The 16417-nt window shown below is 48.6% G+C and overlaps 1 protein-coding gene across 2 annotated transcripts in view; it reads right to left on the bottom strand.

Annotated features, from left to right (window-relative positions):
- The window catches only part of RGS9 (regulator of G protein signaling 9), a 91603-nt gene that overhangs the window by 54577 nt on the left and 20609 nt on the right, over nt 1–16417 (bottom strand). For both annotated transcript variants that reach the window (XM_025362119.1, XM_025362120.1), the window contains exons 3-8: nt 15849–15899; nt 14325–14431; nt 14063–14114; nt 13741–13799; nt 11575–11651; nt 6391–6472 (exon numbers count right to left, since the gene is read on the bottom strand). In XM_025362119.1, the coding sequence (XP_025217904.1) occupies nt 6391–6472; nt 11575–11651; nt 13741–13799; nt 14063–14114; nt 14325–14431; nt 15849–15899 (428 nt within the window). The remainder of the gene's footprint in view (nt 1–6390; nt 6473–11574; nt 11652–13740; nt 13800–14062; nt 14115–14324; nt 14432–15848; nt 15900–16417) is intronic.

The following is a 16417-nucleotide window of genomic DNA, read 5'->3' as shown; positions in this document are numbered from 1 at the left end:
ACACATACATACATGTTTACATGCATGCACACACCTAGGCACACTCTCACACATACATATGCACACTCACACTCACAAACATGCTCACTTACATGCACACATCTACACACACTCTCACACATACATACACATGCTCACATACATTCACACCTTGACACGCCAACACACAGACACACATACATCCTCACATACATGCACACATGTACACACACTCGCACGCATACATTCGCACACTGTCACTCACATACATGCAGACCCAGACACACTGACATGCACTCACACTCACTCACACACACACACAGCCTGTGCCCATGACGCCCTACAACCACTGTCTGGCTGCTCTTCCACAGGTGCTCACTGCCTCAGTGACTTCAGTGTGGTCATCTGCTCAAGTCTTGAATTCGTTATCTAGTTCTTTCCTTCCAACGTGCCCCAGGCTCTGACATAAATTTGGTTGCCCCAGTGCTCAACAGTGCACTGCATAACTGAGATAGACTCCTCTGTGCCCTCAGCTGCCCAGACCAGATGGCCTTAGACTCTCAGATCCGCAGCCACCCACTGAGCTTCATGATTCTGCCAGTCTGTCCAGTTCTAGCCCCAACCTGGCTCTCCACGCCTCCCCTACAGAACAGCCAGGCACGGTCCTCTGGCCGCTGCTGCCTTGGCTCTTGAGCCTCTGTGGGCAGCAGCCCTTGAGTCTCAGTCATTCCCAATCAAGCCGTGGTCCTTTTCCAGTTCCCTGCCCTTGAAACTCATGAGGGTGCTGCCTTTCTGCCTCTGCTGGTTTCAGAGACCCCCAGGCTCCTTTCATTCATCCATTTCTTCATTCATCAGGTAGTGTAAAGTCTTTGATCCACTGTGATCATCACCAGAGCACTGCTGACGCAGTTTCTGGCACATAACAGGGTGTTCAGATGAAGATAACCAGGACTGACTGTTAGCACCCAGGAAGTAAGGGCAGCCAATGCATCCTGCGGTGTGCCGCCCGCAGATAAGGAGGCAGCAGGCGCTTTCTGCCCTGGTGCCTCACGCAGGAAGCCTTCAGAGACCTGCAAGCTCCCCTCCTTCATCCTGAGGAACTGTGAACACCAGGGTGTGACCCTGCCACCGCCAACAACATCCCTTGGGTGTAAGCCGAAGAGGCAATTTGCTCAATGCCTCATCGTTCAGGTCAGGAAAGGAGCTCCTGTACTCGTGACAACTGCTGGTGAGGAGGCGATGTTCCCAGGAACCCACATACAGAGGAGGGCCAGCGTGGGAGCTGATGGTCACTTCTCGGTGGCACTCCACCGTGTCCCCCCGCCCCTCCTTCTCTCAGCTTCACTCTCTTCCCAAAAGTATCAGACTCTTCTGATGCATGGAATAGAAAACAAATAATAAATAAAACACTAACTTGTTTTCTAAACAAAATAAGACAGGGGAAAGAAATAGAGATGAGGCCGGGCGTGGTAGCTCATGCCTGTAATCCCAGCACTTTGAAAGGCTGAGGCAGATAGATCATGAGGTCAGGAGTTCGAGACCAACCTGGCCAACATAGTGAAAAACCGATCTCTACTAAAGTTACAAAAACTTAGCCAGGCAAGGTGGCAGACACCTGTAATTCCAGCTACTTGGGAGGCTGAGGCAGGAGAATCGCTTGAACCTGGGAGGCAGAGGTTGCAGTGAACTGAGATCACACCATTGCACTCCAGCCTGGGCAACAGGGCGAGACTCTGTCTCAAAAAAAAAAAAAAAAGAAAGAAAGAAAGAAAGAGAGTTGAGGTGAAACAGGGAGACAATTTTACATTGCAGCGTTAGGAAAGTCAGCTCCTAGAGGATCTTGGCTTGAATGTCACTCTCCACATCCTGTGTTCCATGTTCCCTGACCACCAACTGGACACAGGGTCCCTGCCTCCTACCAGCTGCTGTGGTATTCTGCATGTTACTCATTCATTGGTTTAATTATTTTAGTCTTTGTCTCTCTACCAGACTACAGGAAACTCCTTGAGGTCACGGGCATTGTCTGTCTGTCTTGGCTCATAATCCAAATATCCCCATTGCCTAGTAAGCGCCCGGCATAGAGCAGATATTCACAAAATATACGTTAACTTTTTTTTTTTTCCTCTGGACCACAGCACATGGAGCATTCCACCCCCCCTGGTTTTATAATATATTATGTGTCAGGCCGCCACAGTGCCTCATGCCTGGAATCCTAGTACTTTGGGAGGCCAAGATGGAGTCAGGAGTTCGAGCCCAGCCAGGCCAACATGGTGAAACCCCGTCTCTACTAAAAATACAAAAATTAGCCAGGTGTGGTGGCAGGCACCTATAATTCCAGCTACTCAGGAGGCTGATTCAGGAGAATTTCTTCAACCCAAGAGGCAGAGGTTGCAGTGAGCCGAGACCATGCCACTGCACCCCAGAGTGAGACTCTGTCTCAAAAACAAGCAAAAAACAACAAACAAACAAAAAACACATTATATGTCAGATCATTTTCCTAGGTCAATGAATGGCCTTTGAAAATATTATTTGAAGCTTCACAATGTTCCATCATGTTAATATACCTCAATTTATTTTGCCATTTTCCATGGTTGGACATTTAGCCCAACCTCAATGGGAAATGGAGGGCAGACATCTCTAGCAAGTGTCTGCATATGTGGTTGAAACAAGGGTCATTTAGCTTGATATGCAGATAAGGGATCACTTGATTTAGCACACCCACCGCCAGGAAGCAGCCTCAGACTACATCCTTGGGAGGCAGGAAGTCACAGATGGCACAGCAAAGATGCAGGGAAGGCCTCCACATGACTGTCTGAGGGAGCACTTTCTCCCTTTGTTCATTTACAAAACTTACTGTTGTTTGCATCGTGCTCAGATCTGTACTTGGTACCATTTGGGTAAAAAACGGGTGAGGAACATCATTTTCCTTCATTACAGGATGCTGAATCACAGGTGTCATTTGGGCTCTGGGTAGGAATTCAGGTCAGAGCCCTCAACTACCACCACCCACGTGGGGTCTTGGCCTTTGCCAGTGATGATCTCCTTGATACAGCATCAGACATTTCTCCCTGCCTGTCTAAATCAACCACCCTCTCGCGGTGCCCCTTCTGCATTTAGGTCTTATCTCTGGGAGAGTGTTACTCACCTGTGCTCCAGCAATTTGGATTTTGAGCTCCTTGAGCTGAGAGAGGGACCACGGGTGGGGCCTCCTTGCACAGAAGTAGCATATCAGGCTTTGCCATCAGAAAGGTGTGGCTTCCTCTCCCAGAACTGAGCAGGCAACTGAACTTCAATGAACCTCAATTTCTCCATCTGAATAATGGGGATGGTGATATTCCCTACATCATAGCATTGGACGTCAATGAGGTCATCTGTGCCAAGAGCTTAATACAGGCACAGAAGAGCACTCAATGACTCTTGACTGTTATTTCACACCCAGCACCTAACCCCTTCCCTGGGACAAAGTCAAGGCTCAATGAAGGTTTCATGGATCAGTGAACAGACAAATGAACAAGTGAATGAGTAGGTTCAGTAATGGCAGGCCGCGTCTCACTCTACAACTGTTGGTTACAGTCTGACACGGAGTGGCCATGACACTCCACAGCGCCAAGTACTTTGTTTGCCTTGGCTGGCTTTTTTTCCCATTGAACTGACGGTTTGTTTGGGTCTCCTGGAAACAGTCTGGCAGTCTGTGAGCTCTGGGGCTTCCTGAGCCTGTCAGTCAGATTGCTCAATTTCTAGACTGAGATGCTCTTCAAAAACGCTACCTTCCACCCCCTCAGGCCAACAGGCCAACAAGAGACGGGGAGAATTTTAAGAAAATCGCAGAGAGTGGGGCCACTGCACTCTCCTGCCTCATCTTTGACTACTGGTCTGGTTTTCGCTTAGGGAGCAGTCATGAAAGAGGTTAGATGTGGGGAGCAGTTTTATGTCCTGGAAGTTCTAGGACCACTCTGAGTCCATCAAAGCCTCAAGCTGAACTTGGGTCCCCAGTGCTGTCAAAGAGGGACCAGGCACGTGTGGACCCAGGCATTCAGCTTCTTAGAGCAGCAGTGACCCAGGCAACGTTCTAATGACCCAGGAGGTTACCAAAGGACTGAACTGCACCAAGACATCCCATGACATTGCCTGAGAGGCAGAAGTGCATAGGGCTAAGTCAGTGCAGGGGTTCCACAGTCAGCGGTATGTAGGTTCAGACCCTCTGGCACTTACTAGCTGTGTAACTTCCGGCAAATTAGCAACATCCTTGAGCTTTCACTTGCTTATCAGTAAAATGAGAATAATGATAAGCCCTTCCATACAGCGCTGCAAAGGTTCAATAAGAATGCAAAAGGCAGCCGGGCGCGGTGGCTCACGCCTGCAATCCCAGCACTTTAGGAGGCCGAGGCGGGCGGATCACGAGGTGAGGAGTTCGAGACCAGCCTGACCAACATGGTGAAACCCCATCTCTACTAAAAATACCAAAATTAGCTGGGCATGGTGGTGCGCGCCTGTAATCCTAGCTACTCAGGAGGCTGAGGCAGTAGAATCGCTTGAACCCGGGAGGTGGAAGTTGCAGCAAGCCGAGATCGTGCCACTGCACTCCAGTCTTGGCGACAGAGCAAGGCTCCATCTCAAAAAAAAAAAAAAAAAAGAATGCAGAAGGCTTAGCACAGTGCTCAGCACACTGGGAGTTCTCAGTTCACGCCTACTGTGATGGTGATGGTGACAATGACCACAATGACGATGACAATAAGGGTGGTGGAGGTGGTGGTGAAAGTGGGAAGTGGGGGAAATAAGAGATGTGGTAGAGGTCAGGGAGATAAGGGAGGTGAGGGAGTGGGAGGTGGGATGACGGTCATGGTGGCGGAGATGGGCGGTGGGAGGTGGTGGTCATAGAGACACGTTGTCATATTTATGTGATTCTGCATCATGCTGTGAAGAGCCACTCAGCCACTAGCCTGGTGAGGGGTGAGAGCTTACTCCAGGAGAACTGAGAAGAACCTGGCTGATCAGTTTTTCATTTTACTGCATAGCTAGTCCATGTCACTTTGCAAGGAATGTAGTCACATCAGCAATCCCACAGTGATGAGTCTCTGCATATAATATAGAAGCCATTCTTTACCTTGAAAGAACCAGAGTTCCCTCAGGCATGGTGCCACTGGGCACCAAGGTGTCTTGCCAAATGTGGCATATCCACCACGTCTCCTTATCCTCACCACAGAGTGCTTCTGGAACATACGAGCAATGTGAGGCTCCTTCTCATACAAAGAGCTTCTATGCTACCAACCAGAAGGGGTGCTTGTCTCCAGGACCCTGTTCTCTGTCACCCAGCCCCCAGATACTTGTGTCAGGCATCTGTAAACTGGTTTCCCTAGAGGAGAAACCCTGAAGCCAAGAAAAAATCAAACAAGCTGCTTGGGGATCAACCTCAGAACCTCAACCTCAGCAACACAGCATCCAAAGCCATGCCCCTATAGGGTGGAACACTTTAGGAGAATCTGTTTTGAGTATATAAATAAAACAAGCAAAACAACCAAAATCAGATGGGCTTGAAGTTCAAAAATCCATAAACTCTGACACCAGGCCTCACTCAGTTCTCTTTCTGGTTCTGAGAATGTCTGATACCTGGCAGGCAAGGAAGCTAAAGGAAGAGGAGGAAGAACATTTCTTTGTAATTCTTTGGTTTCCGGAATCTCATTCACATCTCCTACCTCCCCTGACCCATAGGCAGCACAGGAGGCTCAGACAGGAGGAAACTGAGGCAGCAGAGTTAATCCCAGTATGTGGCAGTCAGAGCCCACTTCCGTGTGCTGCAGGATGAGGCTACCATTTCCCAGTGATGATCTGGGGCAAGTTACACCAGCTCTGTACAGCTTGTCTCTCTAGGCCACTGAAAGTCCCAAAGCCAGAGATTCAGTGTGGTGCAAGCAAGAAGCAGCTCGACACAGACGTATTCTTTCTCCTCCTCCCATCTCAGCTGCTGGGAACTGGATCTAGGAGAGCAAAAGGCGAGGGAGCAGGAGACACCAAGGAGAACTTTGGCCATGCAGTTTCCATTCTCACGGGACTCTATTTTTCTGCATTGGAGCCTCCATTGGGGCCTACATTCTAATTTTTTCTCCTTATATTCCTTTCCCAAGGTATGATATCCTAGCAAAAAAAAAAGTCCCACCCCCCATAAAAGACAAATTCATTCAGGTCCCTCCCTACCTAACACCAGCACATGGGCCATGAGCAGACCCCATCCAGACAGAGAACTTCCTTTTCTGGTCAAGAGGCCCTGGGATGCTAACCCGACACTGAGCAGCTCCTCCTGCTGATCCAATTCTCACCCTAGAGAAAGAGGACTTGGAAACAGGCATGGAGAGCACAGGATGGAGGTGGGTGGCACAGGAGGAGACAGAGGACACCAGGCAGGAGGATACTCACCGGGCATCGGTGCACCAGCCAGTATGCCTTCTCCTGGCAGTCCAGGGCATATCTGTCTGCTTTGTTCCTCTCCTTTCCAGCCCTGAAAAGCCAAAAGCCACGTTTAAGGCCAGGAAGACTTTGTATCTTTTGCTTAGTGATGCCCCCCATTCCTGATGACCTAGACCCCTCTCCCAACCTGCCCAAGTAATTCACATATACTGTAATAGTAATGAACACAGCAAGCACTGACATCACACTTAAGTACTAGCACCCTTCTAACCACTTTGACACGTATTAACTCTTTTAATTCCACTTAATCCTCCCAGTGGCCTTTTCTCACTTCAAAGTTCAGGGCACTGAAACAAAGAGGGGGTGAATGCCCCACCAGCCCACCAGGGTCACACTGCCAGCAACTGGCAGAAGTGGCACTTGCACGTGGGAGTCTGGCCAGGGTCTAACTCCCCTGGACAGCACAGTGCTGCACTGAGATCACACTGCCGCCACGAGCCCTAAATCAAACCAACTCCACCAACGTCAACATTGGAGCGCAGTGCACATGGGTGACCCTCTGGCATTTGACCTCCTGGCTTCTTAACTTTTCCCTGTTTGGGCCAACAACATAGTCAACGTCTGGACATCCCACCTGTGGGATGGTGACAAGGAAGATGCTGGCCTGGGGAGTCCTCTCTCCTCCCTGCCTGTGACTTCTACTCTGGCACTGCAAAGAGTTCATGCCACATCAGGGGTTTTTCTGAGCACACCTTATTGCTATAAAAGGCTATTTATGGCCCAGAGCTGTGGCTCATGCCTGTAATCACAGCACTTTCGGAGGCCAAGGCGGGCAGATCACTTGAGGTCAGGAGTTCGAGACCAGCCTGACCAACATGGTGAAACTCCGTCTCTACTGAAAATACAAAAACGTGCCGGGCATGGTGGCATGCACCTGTAATCCCAGCTACTCAGGAGGCTGAGGCAGGAGAATCATTTGAACCTGGGAGGCAGAGGTTGCAATGAGCCAAGATTGTACCACTGCACTCCAGCCTCGGCGACAAGAGCAAAACTCTGTCTCAAAAAAAAAAAAAGCTGTTTATTTTCCTTTTTATCTCTCAGTCTCTCTCCCTTTCCCACTCTGGATGGGAAATGATGCAGGGCCTTCTTCCTCCAGGGGCAAAGTAACACTAATGATCCTGCCATGGGCCCCCTTCTGTACCATTTCCACGGCGACCCGTGCTCACACTTGTTAATGCTTGTTTTCCCAGGCAACGTGGGATGACGCACATGCCCTCTGCTAGACAGAGTTGGCGGATTCATCTCCCCATTAACATACTGTGAAAAACATCATAACACTCAGGGAGCCAGATGGGTGAACAGCGCCATTTCATTTGGGCGTTCTGTCAGGCTCCTCTGGAAATTAAATATAAACACTGTCTTCAAACTTCCCCTTGACAGCCTAACTGGATTTTCTACCAGGTTAACTAGCCCCTGACCTCAGGAGCTTGGGCCACAACTGGCCTGAGGCATTACAGAGTTTCCACAATGCTGGAAAGCCTGGCAAATAGAGTCACTCTCTGATTTACCCCATGGGTCCTTTCCGGCTTTGCTCTTCTGCTTTTCTGTGACAGATGTTATTAGAGGAGAGTTGTGATAAACAGAATGCAAGAGAGTTAGTAACCTAGGAATTACTTTCGTTTGTCATATTGTGATTTTTTTCAGCAACAGCATCTGCTTAATTATTCATTTATTCGTTCGTTCGTTCATTCACGTATTCATTGATCTTCCACTAAGTTCCAAGCACGGGGAGTCTGCTGGTGAACCAAACATAGTCCCTGCCCTTGAGTAGCTTTTGAACTAAACATCACATACACAGTCAAAGAATCAATACAGAATTGCAAATTGCATTATGTGCCATAAGGAAACATTCAGGGTACCATCATGGAGCATCAGGGATGGCCTCTGTGGTGATTTTTAAATATGTCTATAATTCTTTGACACTCTTTCCGTTGAGAGATGTGGGTCTACGTCTCCTCCCCTTGAAGCCAGGTGGGATTTTGTGGTGGTTTCTGCCAACATGGGATGTCAGGCATGGCACTGTAATTTCTGAGGCTGGGCCATAAAAGGTGGGACAGCTGTCACCCTCCTTACTAGAATATGTGGTCTTGAAGTCCCCAAACACCTGTAAGCTATCTAACAACCCTCCCTGATGCAGCCATGTTGTGAGGGAGCTCAAGCTAGATCACAAAGAGATGCTACAAGAAGAAAGCAGGAAATGCCAGCCAGCCCCCAGTTGCTCCAGGCCGCCAGCTCCAGCCATCTGCCAGCAACCACTCAAGAGACTCTGAGTCAGAATTGATCAGCCGAGACATTCCCAAATCCCTAACCTATAGAAATCAGGACACATAATAAAATAATTGTTATTTTGAGCCACTAACTTTAGGATGATCTGATGCAGCTAATCAGAAAGGCCTCTTTGTGGAAGTTACATTGGAAGTGAGTGTTCTCCCTGATAGCTAGAGAAGATGGAGTGAGGTGATCTTATTTGTGTTTCAAACACGGGGGCAAACTGGGAGCAGAGAGGCCAGTCGGGAGGATGTTGCCATGGTTCAAGTGATGGTGAGGTTGGTTCAACCAGGGTAGGGGCAGTAGAGGTCCTGATATGGGTGATACTGGTGGAAGAGGTTTGGAGAGTGAGGGAAAGACATATTCGAATATGGACAAGGTAAGTCTGAGGTTTGACAGCAACGTGAGATCTTGAGTAGGTAGCTGGATGCAGAGTGTGGAACTTGGAAGATGGGACTCAGCATAACAAAATGACTACTTCATGGGCCAAGCTACACGGTCAACCTCGTTTTGTGCTGAGACCCTAAATCTGAAATCAGAGGAGCCTTTAAGCCATAAAATTAGCAGGAAAAAGCCATCTCAAGTGGAGCAAGCCTTTCAGGAATTGCTCATTCCAAGGCACCTGGAAGAATGGAAGAGGGGAATGTCCCAGGATCTGGGCAGCACAGAGCTTTATCCCAGCTGAGGCCAAGGCCTTGGTGGTGGACCTGCAGGGATCACTGACAACAGCTCTGAGCTGCAAGAGCACCCAGAGCACCCAGGAAAGCCGGTATCAGGGTTCACAGTCCTGTGGGTTGCTGGGATCGTCCTGCTCAGAGCAGACAGGAGGACGAGGGGATGGACGGGCTGAGGGAGAGGGGCACATCTTACCCACCCATGTCCCTGGAGCCCAGCCTAGTGCTGGAACCCATCAGAAACTCAAAACTGGTGCAACAAATGGAATTAAGTAATATCAGCCCAAGTTCTACCATTATCTCACCAAGTGACCTCAGCTAAGTAATTTTCACCTCCCTAAGCCTCAGTTTCCCCATTTGTAGAAATGCAGGGTGACAATAATTACTAGGGTATTTCCCCACACCAACATAAAGTGAGACAGTACCCAAAAACTCACCACATGAAGCTTTATGAACAAATGTAAGTGATTAAAGATAACCCATGTTGTTTCGTCTCAAACATGCCCAGGTAAAAACATGTTTTGGCTAACAAGTAGTGGCAGCTCTCTCACTGATGTTCTACCTGATTCTAAACCCTAAGAACATATTTTCCACCATGCAGGGCAATAAAGCTATTCTGCCATAAGAATCTATTTTTCCCAGACCAGCTCTCCCGTAAATAGTGTTCATCACTATTCCAATACCTAGGCTGCTGGGTGAGAATCAGGTCTTCCCCATCCAGCCCAGCTAAGCACCAGCAAGTCTAGACCTTCCCGGATCCAGGACTGTCACAGTGAGTGAGGTCGGATCGGGGGATCATCGCTTTTGGTAATCACCGGTGCAGGTCACCAGATGTTCCCAGCTGTCCCTCTTCTCAGGCACCTGGTAGGATTCTATGTCCCCACCCACCAACCTTTGAAGTTGACCTGCTTTGCCTTGTGACTCATGAGCAGGATGACAGTGCTGCTCTGATACACACAGGAAATCCCTGTCCCTGCTAAGCAACGCACAAAGCCCAGATGGTGCTGCTTCTTCTGCATGGGACCTGGAGGTGGGGAAAGCATGTCAGGGTCCCAGTTGCCCCACCGTGGATGGGGAGCACCAGCAAGAAATGGACCTTATGGTTTCCAGCCCCTGAGAGTCGGGGGCTGTTTGTTATGATAGTCTAACCTTGTCATGACAGACACCCTCTCCCTACCACTCCCTGTCCCCAATATCTGCATCCGGCTCTCGTTAAGGCAGAGCCCTGGAGGGGACTTCCAGTTCCAGTTCTGATATGGCAACAGGCAAACGCAAGTGAGCGAGGCGTGGTTCTGACACGCGAATCTGATCACTGTGTAACCCTCCCCTGCTTAAACATCATTCTATGGCTCCCTGTGGCCCTCAGCACAAAGCCCTCTCACGATCCGCTCTTGCTAACATCTCTAGTTCACATCCTGCTAACTTCTGCCAGTTCCACACTTTGCACTCTCAGATGCACCTGCAAGGAACTGCTTGCAGTGGGCACACTCCTGCCTCCAGGCTCTGGTTCTGCCTGCTGGGAGCCCCTTCCTGCCACCACACCTCTCCTCTTCCTCCACAACTACCATCCTTCACCTGGACCCCTCCTATGCATTCCCCGGGTTCAATGTCATTTCTACGACTCCTTCTGAAAACCCCAGCCAGGTGGTCCTCATCTCGCAGCAGCACCATAGCCTATTCCTTCATCTGCCTGACCTGTGAGACTGTGTCTTTTTATTCCCCCTGCCCAGCCCAGTGTTAGGCACACAAATGCTCAAAAACAAGTTTATTTTAATAAAAGGAAAGAGTCCAGGTGCAGCAGTTCACGCCTGTAATCCCAGCACTTCCGGAGACTGAGGCAGGCCGATCATGAGGTCAGGACTTCGAGACCAGCCTAGCCAACATGGTGAAACCCCATCTCTACTAAAAATACAAATAATAATAATAATAAACAAAAATTAGCTGGGCATGGTGGTGGGCGCCTGTAATCTCAGCTACTTGGGAGGCAAGGGAGAAGAACCACTTGAACCCAGGAGGCGGAGGTTGCAGTGAGCCAAGATCACGCCACTGCACTCTAGGCTGGGCAACAGAGCAAGATTCTGTCTCAGAAAATAAATGAGTAAAAAATAAAATAAAATAAATAAAAAGAAACAAAGAAGGAAGAGAGGGAGGAAAGACACCAAGAGGACAAGCATGGTCTCCTTTCACTCACCTGTACTGCTCTTTGGCCTGCATAATGACAAAGTCCCACTTATAGTTCATTTTTTGGTTCAAGAAATTGTAATTTTCCTGGAGAAGAAAAACAAAATGAGAACAGTAAGCCCCAAGACATATGCCTTGTGCCACAGGGCAACAAACTCTAAGTTAACAAGGGCACACCCCTGGCTCATGGCAACCATGGACCCAGCCTGATGGTGTCTGAGCTGGTTTTACCCTGGTGTTCACTCAAAGAGCAGCTGAATTCTCAAAACGCTTTCATAAGAAGCCTCACTTCTATTGCTTTTTTTCGCTTTTGTAAAAATAAATGTATCCCAGCCGGGCGCAGTGGCTTACGCCTGTAATCCCAGCACTTTGGGAGGCCAAGGTAGGCAGATCACAAGGTCAGGAGATTGAGACCAACCTGGCTAACATGGTGAAACCTGGTCTCTACTAAAAAGAATACAAAAAATTAGCCGGGCATAGTGGCGGGCACCTGTAGTCCCAACTACTTGGGAGGCTGAGGCAGGAGAATGGCGTGAACCCAGGAGGCAGAGCTTGCAGCGAGCCAAGATCACGCCACTGGACTCCAGCCTGGGTGACAGAGCGAGACTCTGTCTCAAATAAATAAATAAATATATCCCAAATCTGATTAGGAAGAAAGCATCAAAGAAGAAAAAGAATTTGAAAATCATTTTTTCTTTTTCTGAGACAGGGTCTTACTCTGTTGCCCAGGCTGGAGTGCAGTGGCACAATCATAGCTCACTGCAACCTCAAAGTGCTGGGCTCAAGCCATTCTCCTGCCTCAGTAGCTAGGACTACCTGTGCATGCCACCACACCTGGCTAATTTTTTAACCTTTCGTAGAGATAGGGTCTCACTATGTTGCCAGGCTGGTCTTGAACTCCTGGCCTCAAGTGATCCTCCCATCTTGGCCTCCCAAAATGCTGGGATTACAGGCGTGAGCCACCGCACCCAACCTGGAAACTCACTATTCAGCAACAGACCATCACAAATTCACAAAAATAAACCCTAAGATAAACCAAAGATAAGCCGGCCTTTCTGAAAACATGCCTGTAAGAATAAAAACACATGGCCTAACATGGTGGCTCACTCCTGTAATCCCAGCACTTCGGGAGGCTGAGGTAGGCGGATCACTTGAGCCCAGCAATTTGAGACTAGCCTGGGCCCCCTGTCTCTACAAAAAAATATGAAAATTAGCTGGGTGTGGTGGTGTGCCCCTGTAGTCCTAGCTGCTAGGGAGGCTGAGGCTTGAGCCCAGGAGACAGAAGTTGCAGTGAGCCGAGACTGCACCACTACATAACCCACCACTATAGCCTGGGTTATGGAGCAAGATGTTGTCACAAAAATAAATAAATAAATAAATAAATAAATAAAAGAACACAGCAAGATTTTCACCCTCTGCCCAGAAATTCTAGCCTTTTGAGGGCTAGCATATGTTCTTTGGGAAATTGGACTCACCCAGCCTAAAACAAAAGTCTATACAGTACTATTGTTTTCCCATCATAAATTGAAGTTCGGGCCAGGCACGATGGCTCACGCCTGTAATCCCAGCACTTTGAGAGGCCAAGACAGGCAGATCACTTCAGGTCAGAAGTTCGAGACTAGCCTGGCCAACACGGTGAAACCACATCTCTATTAAAAATACAAAAATTAGCCAGGCGTGGTGGCACATGCCTGTAATCCCAGCTACTCGGGAGGCTAAGGCAGGAGAATCGCTTGAACCCAGGAGGTGGAGGTTGCAGTGAGCTGAGATCATGCCACTGTATTTTAGCCTGGGCAACAGAACAAGACTTCGTCTTAAAAAAAAAAAAAAAAAAAAAAATTCAAGTTCAAATCTGTTAACCAAGGGTTGTCCATTAGAGTACATATTAATTATGTCACATTGTTTTGGGATGGCAAAAGGAAGTGGGGAGCCACCGTGTGCCCAGTAGCCACTGAGGCAAGGGCTTAAATTACAGCAAGAGAAACTAAAGTTAGACATGGGAAAGAATTTACTTCAGTTAGCTGCTTCTAATTAGTAAAAGGATGGCTAGCTGGCTGGCTGGCTGGATGGATCATGAGAGTGCATATGAATGTAGTGATGTGAGAATGAGGAAAGTATAGCTCAAAACTATATTCCACTCAATTATAATAACCTCTACTTAAAAGCACCTCCATACCTTTTCATATTCTTCCAAAATTCCTTTCTTCTTGATATTTCTCTTGGCCAGATAGATAGCTGGAAAAGAAAGCAATGACATTTTCCATCATCATCTTTCAGAACCCCATCTGCAGCCTCCCTGAGCCTGAGGCTGCTGCGCTCAGAGTTGGGGAGAGAATGCTCAGCACACCCAGTCCCTTGCCCCTGGGGACATGCCCAGTGCAGATGCGGACTGACATAAAGGTCATAATGACAGCAAGACAAATGTCACCAAAATGCAGCAAGTAAATAAGCAGCATGTTAAGCACCACCAAAGGCATAGTTGGGACTGAAGTATTTACCGTAATCGGTATCTTCAGCTGGCCACTGCTGGGTGGGCCAGAAATATGGTGTCTGCAAAAGAAACCAGGGAAACCACACTTTAAAACTGGATTGTGACTCAATGGACCCCAACTCTGTGACTAAAGAAATCGAACCACCTTAGCCCCCTCCACCGTTTCTGAAGTCCTCATCTGTGAAACTATGAACCCGACCTTTACAAATGAGATCTTTTCAAATGAGATCAACCCTATATGAACAGCCAAGGTCAAGGCCAAGACTCACCTGAAATCGGTAGAGGCTGCCATCAGGCTTGAGAACGAGATTCTTGGGGTCTTGCAGGGGGTAAATGTAGCCATACCTGACAATAAAGTTGCCCAAGTTCTGTGCCTCTGGGAAAAGCAGTTCAGACACGGATGTTAAGAGCAGGTCTGAGACAGGAGCTCATTGCCAGCCCCCACAGCACCCCAAACTCCAGGACAGGTGCCCCCTCCTAGCAGCACTGCATCTCATGAGCAGTGAGGACACTGGTTCCTGAACTTGGCTGTGGACAAGCATCAGCTGGGTTGCACGCTAAAAGGAGGACCTCCCAGGTCCTATCCTCAGGAATGACAACTCAGTAAGTCTGGATGGGAACTAGGAAACCTGGATGTTAACAGAACCCACAGGTGGTCTGCTGCAGCGGGTGATGGTTAAGGAAGGCCTAGAGAAGCCTCTGTAGGCCCATTGGGTCTGGGAAAGGTCACAGGACTGGGAAGAAAATGTCTCTGTTGGACCAACGGACACTTTGTCACTCAAAGAATGAGTGAGGAGCACCATGTTTATTGCCAACTTCTATCCCAAGCTCACCTCTACCTGGTCCCAGGTCCTCTCCTTCCCATTTCACTTTAATTCCTACCCTGCTCCAGTTTATTTGGAAGCACAGCCTTGTTTATCAATTATATCAATTAAAGGACAAACTTCTTTGGTTCTTTCTCCAAAGCACCAATGAAAGCAGATGTCTTTCCATCCTCTGGAGGGGATTCCATCCCTCCATTCCTGCAGGAACCCCCAGTCCAAGGACTCAACCCATCTCCCCATCCCATAGCTCAGCCTCCAAGGTGTGGGAAGACCTCCTCCCCAACCCTCCCTCTCCAGGTCTCGCTCCCTCCGTCAAAGACCGAGTCCTAAAGTTGTATGCCTCATTGTACCAACAGCCTATTTTCTAGTGTGAAATCCCCTCCAGTTTCTTTCTGCTCCAATCCATCTTCTAAATTGCTGCCAGGCACCCTAGTTGAAATACGAGTATCATGCACACTGCCATGCTGGAAAATTGTCTGTGGCGACCTATTGCCTATCTCCCAGATCTTCAGGTGCTCTTCCACCCCTCTGCCACCCTCCATAGCCATCTGGAGCCATGACTCTCAATCTCTCTTGTCGCGCCTCCACTTTCCGCTCATTCCATTTCTACACCATTGTTCTTGCTAGTGTCCCCTTACAGGAAGACCCTCAGAGCTCCTCTTCACCAATTCACAAGCATCACTTCTTTCAAGACCAGCTACACACAGCACCCCCTCCAGGACTTTCTTGACTGAGTCCTCCCCACTTATCCCTGTTATTTATGCTCTAAATATTTGGTATAAAATAACTCTTTTGTCCCCAAATTATCCTGCCTTTGCTTTTGATTCTGGCAGTTTTACACTCGAAGGTCATGACCCTCCAATTAAAATGCAAATTTCTCAGAAACACAGGCTAAGTCTCTATTTAGTTTCTCCCATGGTGCTGTACACACAGCTGTCCTGGATAACTGACTGCCAGATGAGCTCTCACCCAGATTGGAGATCCAAAGCCGCTGGACGATCCATTGCAGAACATCACTTCCTGCAAAACAGAGACGTTTGCGATTATCGTCATAGCCTCCTGACATATCCCTGCTCCTCCACGCTGTTGCCTGACTGGTCTCCTTCCTGTTCAGCTGCAATTTCATTCCTCTTTGTTCAGAACCTTCGGAAACCCCCACCCCATCATGTTCAGTCCCAACTCTGCAGCCTGTAATTCAAGGCTATCCATGATCTCACTCCAGCAGATGTGCAACTTAACACCGCACCGCCTGGCCCGGCCCCCGCCCATACACACTTCATCTTTATCGTCTCTTATCGTATTGACCTTTTACTTGACAGTAACTTGTGCATGGACTATTATTCACTAACTAGATAGTAAATAGACTAAGTCTAAACACACACACACACACACACACACACACACACACAAAGCAGACCCGAGGCAAGTTGTTTGCAGGGCTCTGGACCAAGCTAGGACTCATGGGAGTAAAACAGACCCAGGGATGGGAAGAGGACAGGCTGGGGGCTGGGGCTGGCTCTCCATCTCCCCAAGTTCCC

Source organism: Theropithecus gelada, chromosome 16 (assembly GCF_003255815.1).
Source record: "Theropithecus gelada isolate Dixy chromosome 16, Tgel_1.0, whole genome shotgun sequence".
In the NCBI taxonomy this organism is placed as follows: Eukaryota; Metazoa; Chordata; class Mammalia; order Primates; family Cercopithecidae; genus Theropithecus; species Theropithecus gelada.
The sequence above is the reverse complement of the archived record's forward strand: the minus strand, read 5'-3'. Positions and strand labels throughout refer to the sequence as shown.